Raw genomic sequence first — 10192 nt, forward strand, 5'->3', positions numbered from 1 at the left:
ACGGCAACTGATGACTTACTTGGATGATTCAAAGACCACCACTTTCCGCAATTACCACGGAACATAAAATCTCTTAAAGTTACTGCTAAGCTTCCTGACGTAACAACAAAAAAAATGGGCGATGGAGTTGAAGATACTACTACGGGATGGTTTCGACTATAAAAACAAGCAGATAACTTTCAGTGCGTTTATTATGGATGCACAAGCAAAATCATTCATAATGGATATTAAGGCAGCTAATGCACTTGATGGTTGTCCTAAGTGTACAGTAAAAGGACGAAGTATTAATCATCGTACAGTTTTTACAAGCAGCATCGCCGATACCAGGACTGATGAATCGTTTTTGAATCTAGCAGACGGCCACCATTTACATCCGGATAGATTACCGCCGCTTGCAGCTATACATCTAGGATGCGTTTCAACCGTACCTATTGATTATATGCACAATGTTTTGCTAGGTGTATTTAGAACACTCTTAAAATTTTGGACTGAAACCTCAAATAAAGCTTATTCGTTGCCAACGGCCGCTAAGCAGGAAATAGACAGAAGGATAAATTGTGTGAAACGACAGATATGTAGCGAATTTGTGAGGTCTCCAAGGCCATTAAGCGAATTGAAATTTTATAAGGCAACTGAGTTGCGCCTGATGCTTCTTTATTTAGGACCATTTTTATTTCATACTGTAGTTCGAGAACCATATTATGAACATTTTTTACTTCTCGCTTCAGCTATTCGAATTTTATGTCATCCTACCTGGCATGCTACACAAAATAGTACTGCTAAAACAATGTTAAAACTGTTTGGAGAAAAATTTCAATTATATTATGGAGAGCAGTTTTTCGTATATAATTTTCATATATGCTCAACACACTTAGCAGATGATTCTTTATTACATGGAAATTTAGATTCTTTTTCTGCCTTTCCCTTTGAAAATTATTTACAAATTATGTTGCATTATATAAAGAAAGCTCCAAATCCTCTTCAACAATTCAAAAACCGGCTTGGTGAACATTTGAATTTTGAAACCAGCAGTAAGAAAAAGGTTTGTAAACAACGTGGAGATTACTATAGCATTATCACTAATGGAAAAAACTGCACAATTTCTGAGCATCCCAATGATAATTTTATTTTTGTGAATGGCAATGTGTATCAAGTCCAAAATATCACCAAAAACAATCATGACTTTGAACTGAAGTGTAAAAAAGTGTCGCATCTCTTATCTTTATACATGAACCCTTTAAAATCAGCATCGGTTGGACTATTCTGTTCCGGCAGCATAACCAGATATTGTGTTGTTCAATTCATAAAGCGTATCCAAAGTTTTATGTATAAAATTCGATGACATTGTTGGATTTATTGTTGTATTGCACACTAATTGAATATATTTTAGTGAATACTACTTGTCTTAGCCTAAAATATAATAACTAATTATTCAGATATTTTCAAAATATTAGAAAGTAATGACTGCTGCTTTGAAATAGTTATAGTTTTTAGTGTATTTGTTACGAAACAATTTATTAACAAATAAAAAAAATGACTTAGCAACTTGACTTTTACATCGTTCCGAAAAAATCAGTTCAGTCGTAGATTGTCAACCGTAGTAATGATTCTACGTTCTAAGTCTTGTAGTGGTTGAGTGTTAATTGCTGTGTCTAAACGCTGACTAGCTAGCTATGCGCCAGTCTGCGATACACTTGAACTCCTATGAGAAAAACCTGAAGTTGAGCTTTGACCTTCAAAAAGTGAATAACAGCGATAGACGACATATGGGATCTAATTGAAGTGATTTCAGCATTACACTCACAGATCATCAGAGTGTATTTTTTCGCGTTGTCTTCCCTGTTGACTTACTGGAGATCTTTGTTAATGTAGTCTGAGTATTTTAACCAAGAACTAACTTCATTTTCTCTTAATGCAGTTTTTTTAAACTAATTTTGCACAAAATCTTCGTCTAATGATCGCTAAAGTTTCTAAATATTGTTTTTGATAACACTGGTCGACAAAAGAGAAAGCTTGAGGCATAGTTACCCTAGAAAGATTTGAGATATTTATCCATTCCTGTGAATTTTGGAGCCCCCAATGTATGCAGAATTGCGTTAGAGAACCGCAAAGTAATTGCTTGCCGGGCTCGTCGCTCCAACGTTTTGTTCACTAGAAAACTTATTAAAGTCTTTGAAAAAGTTATCTGTTTTTAGGGCAACATGTCTTTTTATTATTTTTTTCCAGTCCCCTAAAAGTGTTATTTCTGTCCAGTAGGGATGGGCGATACTGTCTGAAGTATCGATACCTGAGTACTCGAATACGTTTGCACAAAACGATACCAAGTATCGTGGTATCGATATAGAAAGTATCGATGCCAAAATACTCGATGCTTTTAGCCGAAGTATCGATACCGTTGGTATCGATACTGGTATTGCCTATCCCCAATAAAAGGCATCGGTGGTATCGGTATCGTTTCAAAGTATCGTTGGCAAAGTATCGATACCGCTACTCATCGCCAGCAGCGAGTATCGATGCCAAAATACCCAATGCTTCGGCTCCATGTATCGATACCGGTGGTGTCGATACAAGTATCGCCCATCCCTACTGTCCAGTAATTGAATTTTTGAAATTTTTTTTATATCACAAACATTTCGCAAAAAAGTGATTGTTTTTTCGATGATATTCGTTAATTTCAGGCTATAGTTAAAAAATATTTGGAATTTATTATTCACTGATCTGACAACTTTGTATCGATGACGGTTGAGCAATAGCTTCATAGTGTTACAAAGTTGGAGTGTGCAAAAAATGCTTTCATTACTTTTTTTTTCTCCGCAAAATATTTTGTTTCGGAACACTTTTCGCGGAAAATGTCGTATCTTTTGCTATGTGGAACGTTAATATAAACGCAAAACAGGTGCTTCTTGTTGTGAATATTTTTCATAAGCATTTGAAAGACCTCTTATACCAGAAAAGTAAACAAAAGCTAGACATGTATCGGGTATTGTCAATCAAATAAAAGTCAACATTAATATTCACGGAATTATGGTTTATTTAGATTCTTTCCGTTTTTTCTTGAGAACTGATGACTCGTTGAAGTTATTTATTGCTTTAATTATTTCAGCTTGAGCTGTTTGATGATCTATACCGAATTTGGTCATAACAGTGTCTGAAAGTATAGTATAGAAATATTATATAAAGAAATTGTAATATTCTGTTTAGAAATTAATTATATATAACGTCTGAACGCGGTGCGCGGGTGTGTGTGCAAGATCGTGCGCGTGTGCGTGGATGTGTCCGTGTGTTGCAGTGTGTATGTGTACTGAAGTGTGTGTATGTTGAAACGTGTGTGGGTGTGTGTGTTTGTTTGCGCGCGTGTGTGTGTGTGTGTTTGTTTGCGTGTGTGTTTGTGTGTGTGTCTGTGTGTGGGTGTGTGTGCTGGTATCTGTATCTTTATCTGTGTTTATGTCGGTAATTGTGTCTGTGTATCAAAGCGTCTCAAATAGAAGAAAAAAGATAATACCCAATAGAATGCAAATGCACTTCAGCTCACAAGCTGCCAGTGGTGTACCCACATGTTTTGCGTTGTATGACGTTTTGCCGGTGAACGTATAGCGACTAGTGTTGTTAAACAAGAGTTCGGCTGCACCCCTGAAGACGTCATACGGTGTCCTGCTAGACAGCTCATTGAACGTCTTGCGCATCCATTTCTCCCCGTATTCTGTTGTTATGAACGTTTCCAGCTTCTTCATATCCTCGTCATCCTTCACAGGAAGATAGTTGTACGATACGTTTGGCTCGCTTGGTAGTGACTTCTGTATCTCGCGCATCGATGACTGCATATCATGCATCATACGTTTCATACCCACGCAAAATAAGGACATCGAATCCATTTTTTTGTGCAGAGAGGCAACGCTCTCCGTAAGTAAATCAATTTTTTTATCTGCAAGAAAAATGTTACATAGAAAGCAGAAAATAACTATCTTATATAATCCTCGTAAAACAAAAACCTCGTAAAAAATCCACTTACATATTTCTTCCACATACATTTTACATAAAAGGACTTACCAGTATCAAGCTGCTTATTTATTTGTGAAGGAATCGTGGCTGCAGCAATTGTGGGTGACTCGGGAAGAGTGGTTGTAGAAGGCAGTGCAACGTACGCTAATGGATGGATGTGTTTATAATGATTATTTTTATGAATATTACATTATTAGTGTTATTGCTACAAATATAACTACGGTAATTTGTCAATTGTTGCACAAGTTGAAAATTGAGCCAATTGTTGCACACCTCATGCTTTTTCAATGGATTGTGCAACAATAGACTCGATTTCAAGCCAGTGAAGCAATTGGCAAATTACCCTACAGGGTGGCAGCTCAACTTTTGCAGGTAAGCTTGATGAAATGCAAGGTTTCCGCAAAACGGAATTGCCCATTTAAATTACCAACAAGTTCAACTTATGTTCGGTTTATTCTAAAGAAAACATTTCCTAAAAATAATTAGCAGCCAGGGGTTTGTCCTGATTGTTTACGTTTTATAGATGGTTGCCACCTCGAGCTATCTAGAAACTATTTTACTTACAAGTTCCTGGCAGTTCGTTCTCAAAGTCATCGAAGTAAGTAGGCGTACACTGGGGCAAGAACTCGGCTGAGGCAGTGGTGGTGGTGTGCGTAGCTGTTGTGGTTGATGTGGTAGCTGTGGATAGTATTTTCATAGTTATCTACAGGGTGATTGGTTCCTTGTTGAAAGTATTTCAAGGGCTGATAGAGGGCCACATTCGATGAAAAAAAAAACTCTTCTACGCGTATGCCCTAACGTCAATCTCTTCAGAGTTATTCAACTTTCAAGTTTCTTGCTTACTCTTCCTCAAAGTGACTCTAACTTTAAATGTATACTATATAGAACAATTCTATGGATTTTGTTTGAAAGTTGAAAAAAATGGACCAGATACAACCTTTATATGTCAACGTTTTGAATCTACAGTTTGTTCTTAGACACCAGCTATTTATCTACTCTAGTTTTAAAAAATTACAATTTACAAACTTATTCTATATTCTTATTATTAATCCACTTGGTAGTCGTAACTCAACATTTTCGGCTGTAAGTTTGTATTCGATGTTTAATAAAACAAATGAGATGTAATAATAGACAGTCAGGTTTTTACGCCGATTTTTACCATGGTCTTTTAACGCGGATTTTCAAGCTTCGCGGTTTTTCACTGTGTAAGTAAAAACCGCCCAGCGTAAAAAAACCTGATTGTATCATCAAAGTTTTATTTACCTGCGTCGGTACTAGCCTTCTTCATGATTTCATCTTATGAAATTTTAAATGGATCCATTGTTCCTGAATATTATAGAAAAATAACAACATATATCTGAAAACTAATAAAAAATAAAACAATCTGCACCGTGCTCTGGTCAACTGCTCAGTACTCACTGAATTTAATTTTTCAAATTTCTCACAAAATAATTTTTGAAGAGTAGTATATATATTAACATTTAAATCAACAATACCGAAATTCAACGCGCTGTTTTTTTTGAACCGAAATTTGGTCCCGCATTACAATGACTGTACGCTTGATCCAGGAACCCACTACAACACTGGTTTGATAAACACTTATCACACTTGAAGCAAAGATTATCGTTATTTGTTACCATCTTTGCCGTTGCCTTGTTGAGTCCAGTACACCTGTAACGCGCACAGTTGAAGCCCACACATTTGAATGGTAAATACGATAATACAATCGCCGTACTCAGGGACGGATTAAGCCGAAGGCGAAGCAGGCGGTCACCTGCTCGTCAATTATCGAAGGGCGCCAAATGAGTGAGCGAAATAATTGAAAAAATCCAAATCGAAACCACAAGTTTTTTTTTACAAAACCTGATTAGTTCCCCACAATTTATTCCAACAAATTTCTCGTTCAAATGTTTCGAGCTCTGCGTTTCTAGGTCAGACCTCACGACTTTTTTTGCAACATAAGGCCTGACTTTATGCAAATTCGCTAGAGCATCAAATAAAATATGGCGACTTTCCGTGACACTTTTCTTCGTGTCGAAATAGAAACCGTATGCGTATATTGGACCCTGTGAACACCACTGGTACATTTTTGCAATTGTTATTTGTCTATGTTATTCTCATATTTATGCCATTATCAATATCTTTCACGAATAACTGCAGCATGCTATAGATAAGATGATAAGAATTTTCAAAATTTTGCAACAAAATGTAATATAACTCAGCACAGCGGTTTGTAAGCGATTTTATAAGCGGAGACTAACTATATTCTATTGTTTTCCAAACTAACTGTACGTATATATATCGTAAATATATCTAAAACACATTAATACATATATATACATATATACATATATATATATATATATATATATATATATATATATATATATATATATATATATATATATATATATATATATATATATATATATGTATATGTATATGTATATATATATATATATATATATATATATATATATATATATATATATATATATATATATATATATATATATATATATATATATATATATATATATATATATATATATATATATATATATATATATATATATATAGATATATATATATATATATATATATATATATATATATATAAATATATATGTATATATATATATATATATATATATATATATATATATATAGATATATATATATATATATATATATATATATATATAAATATATATGTATATATATATATATATATATATATATATATATATATATATATATATATATATATATATATATATACATACATTTATATATACATTTATATATACATTTATATATAAATTGCTTCAAAAAATGTTTGTAGTTAGTTTCGAAACCAATGGAACCAATGCGAAAATTGTCCTAAATGGGCATAAGAAAGGTTTAAAAATACTAATAGGTGATGGGTGATAGATTTTCATGCATTCTCCAGTAACAATCCACAGTCTTGCATCAATTAAAAAAAATATTTTTGCTTGTGAGAAAGGTTTAAAAATACTAATAGGTGATCAGTCGCACCTCGATATAAGGCAACATTTTTTTTTATTTACGTATAAATATATATATATATATATATATATATATATATATATATATATATATATATATATATATATATATATATATATATATATATATATATATATATATATATATATATATATATATATATATATATATATATATATATATATATATATATATATATATATATATATATATATTACCTATACCTTCACTTTGTTAAATATCTCCTTTCTTGTTGTTCCAATTGTGCACCTACCAAATAGATTGTACTCATTGTTTACCTTCTTAATGAAGTAACATAAAAGCTACAATCGTACAAGAAAAAATATTCAGTGTGTTGTTGTACATTACGACGAAAAGAACTAGAACCAAAGTTACGTAAAACGCCATTCTTCAAAATGTCCAGATCAACAGAAAATCGTCGCGATCACAGGGAAGTGGAACGAATTTATCGACTTCATGGAGTACATCGAGATAGATCCCCGATGAACGCGGCTGCAATAGCACCTGCGGACATGCAAGAACGGCAAGATGTCGCGGTGTTAGAAGCGTCAAGCAGCTTTGTGATAAATCAAGAAAGCTTGGATAATTTAGAGGAAATTTTTGAGCAATTGGAAAGTGATAGCTATGTGATGACGAAGCGGATCCAGTGTGTAACATAGATGATGTTTCCGATGTGGGCCAGCAAATTTTGAAATGGCACGTGAAGTACAAAATTTCGGAAACGGCAACTGATGACTTACTTGGATGGTTCAAAGACCACCACTTTCCGCAATTACCACGGAACATAAAATCTCTTAAAGTTACTGCTAAGCTTCCTGACGTAACAACAAAAAAAATGGGCGATGGAGAGTATTGCTATTTTGGTATAAAAAATATGCTGGAAAATATTTTGAAACATCACCCAGAAGACACAGAAGAAGGGGCCAACAAACATTATAAGCTACAGTTCGGGATCGACGGGTTCCGTTAACGAAAAGCTCTCGTAGCACATTTTGGCCGATTCTTGTGAAGACTACATCGTACCCCGACGTACTACCAGTTGCTGTTTATCATGGAAACGGAAAACCGAAGGACCTTCACGAATATATGAGGGAATTTGTTGGTGAGTTGAAGATACTACTACGGGATGGTTTCGACTATAAAAACAAGCAGATACCTTTCAGTGTGTCTGCGTTTATTATGGATGCACAAGCAAAATCATTCGTAATGGATATTAAGGCAGCTAATGCACTTGATGGTTGTCCTAAGTGTACAGTAAAAGGACGAAGTATTAATCATCGTTCAGTTTTTACAAGCAGCATCGCCGATACCAGGACTGATGAATCGTTTTTGAATCTAGCAGACGGCCACCATTTACATCCGGATAGATTACCGCCGCTTGCAGCTATACATCTAGGATGCGTTTCAACCGTACCTATTGATTATATGCACAATGTTTTGCTAGGTGTATTTAGAACACTCTTAAAATTTTGGACTGAAACCTCAAATAAAGCTTATTCGTTGCCAACGGCCGCTAAGCAGGAAATAGACAGAAGGATAAATTGTGTGAAACGACAGATATGTAGCGAATTTGTGAGGTCTCCAAGGCCATTAAGCGAATTGAAATTTTATAAGGCAACTGAGTTGCGCCTGATGCTTCTTTATTTAGGACCATTTTTATTTCATACTGTAGTTCGAGAACCATATTATGAACATTTTTTACTTCTCGCTTCAGCTATTCGAATTTTATGTCATCCTACCTGGCATGCTACACAAAATAGTACTGCTAAAACAATGTTAAAACTGTTTGGAGAAAAATTCCAATTATATTATGGAGAGCAGTTTTTCGTATATAATTTTCATATATGCTCAACACACTTAGCAGATGATTCTTTATTACATGGAAATTTAGATTCTTTTTCTGCCTTTCCCTTTGAAAATTATTTACAAATTATGTTGCATTATATAAAGAAAGCTCCAAATCCTCTTCAACAATTCAAAAACCGGCTTGGAGAACATTTGAATTTTGAAACCAGCAGTAAGAAAAAGGTTTGTAAACAACGTGGAGATTACTATAGCATTATCACTAATGAAAAAAACTGCACAATTTCTGAGCATCCCAATGATAATTTTATTTTTGTGAATGGCAATGTGTATCAAGTCCAAAATATCACCAAAAACAATCATGACTTTGAACTGAAGTGTAAAAAAGTGTCGCATCTCTTATCTTTATACATGAACCCTTTAAAATCAGCATCGGTTGGACTATTCTGTTCCGGCAGCATAACCCTAGAATCAGATATTGTGTTGTTCAATTCATAAAGCGTATCCAAAGTTTTATGTATAAAATTCGATGACATTGTTGGATTTATTGTTGTATTGCACACTAATTGAACATATTTTAGTGAATACTACTTGTCTTAGCCTAAAATATGATAACTAATTATTCAGATATTTTCAAAATATTAGAAAGTAATGACTGCTGTTTTGAAATAGTTATAGTTTTTAGTGTATTGGTTACGAAACAATTTATTAACAAATAAAAAAAATGACTGAGCAGCTTGACTTTTACATCGTTCCGAAAAAATCAGTTCAGTCGTAGATTGTCAACCGTAGTAATAATTCTACGTTCTAAGTCTTGTAGTGGTTGAGTGTTAATTGCTGTGTCTAAACGCTGACTAGCTAGCTATGCGCCAGTCTGCGATACACTTGAACTCCTATGAGAAAAACCTGAAGTTGAGCTTTGACCTTCAAAAAGTGAATAACAGCGATAGACGACATATGGGATCTAATTGAAGTGATTTCAGCATTACACTCACAGATCATCAGAGTGTATTTTTTCGCGTTGTCTTCCCTGTTGACTTACTGGAGATCTTTGTTAATGTAGTCTGAGTATTGTAACCAAGAACTAACTTCATTTTCTCTTAATGCAGTTTTTTCAAACTAATTTTGCACCAAATCTTCGTCTAATGATCGCTAAAGTTTCTAAATATTGTTTTTGATAACACTGGTCGACAAAAGAGAAAGCTTGAGGCATAGTTACCCTAGAAAGATTTGAGATATTTATCCATTCCTGTGAATTTTGGAGCCCCCAATGTATGCAGAATTGCGTTAGAGAACCGCAAAGAAATTGCTTGCCGGGCTCGTCGCTCCAACGTTTTGT

General features: G+C 34.0%; 2 protein-coding genes across 2 annotated transcripts; both read left to right on the forward strand.

The window, feature by feature from the left end:
• Nucleotides 1–240: 240 nt before the first annotated feature.
• LOC129717002 (uncharacterized) lies at nt 241–1342 on the forward strand. The gene has a single exon (XM_055666848.1). The coding sequence runs from the start codon at nt 440–442 to the stop codon at nt 1340–1342; it is 903 nt and encodes a 300-aa protein (XP_055522823.1). The 5' UTR covers nt 241–439.
• Nucleotides 1343–8475: 7133 nt separating this feature from the next.
• Nucleotides 8476–9351, forward strand: LOC129717003 (uncharacterized). Its single transcript, XM_055666849.1, has one exon. The coding sequence runs from the start codon at nt 8476–8478 to the stop codon at nt 9349–9351; it is 876 nt and encodes a 291-aa protein (XP_055522824.1).
• Nucleotides 9352–10192: the final 841 nt, after the last annotated feature.

This window comes from Wyeomyia smithii, chromosome 1, assembly GCF_029784165.1.
Source record: "Wyeomyia smithii strain HCP4-BCI-WySm-NY-G18 chromosome 1, ASM2978416v1, whole genome shotgun sequence".
Lineage (NCBI taxonomy): Eukaryota > Metazoa > Arthropoda > Insecta > Diptera > Culicidae > Wyeomyia > Wyeomyia smithii.

Coding starts and splice junctions, on each gene's coding strand:
- LOC129717003 (XM_055666849.1), top strand. CDS start 8,476: ATGCACAATGTTTTGCTAGGTGTATTTAGAACACTCTTAAAATTTTGG.
- LOC129717002 (XM_055666848.1), top strand. CDS start 440: ATGCACAATGTTTTGCTAGGTGTATTTAGAACACTCTTAAAATTTTGG.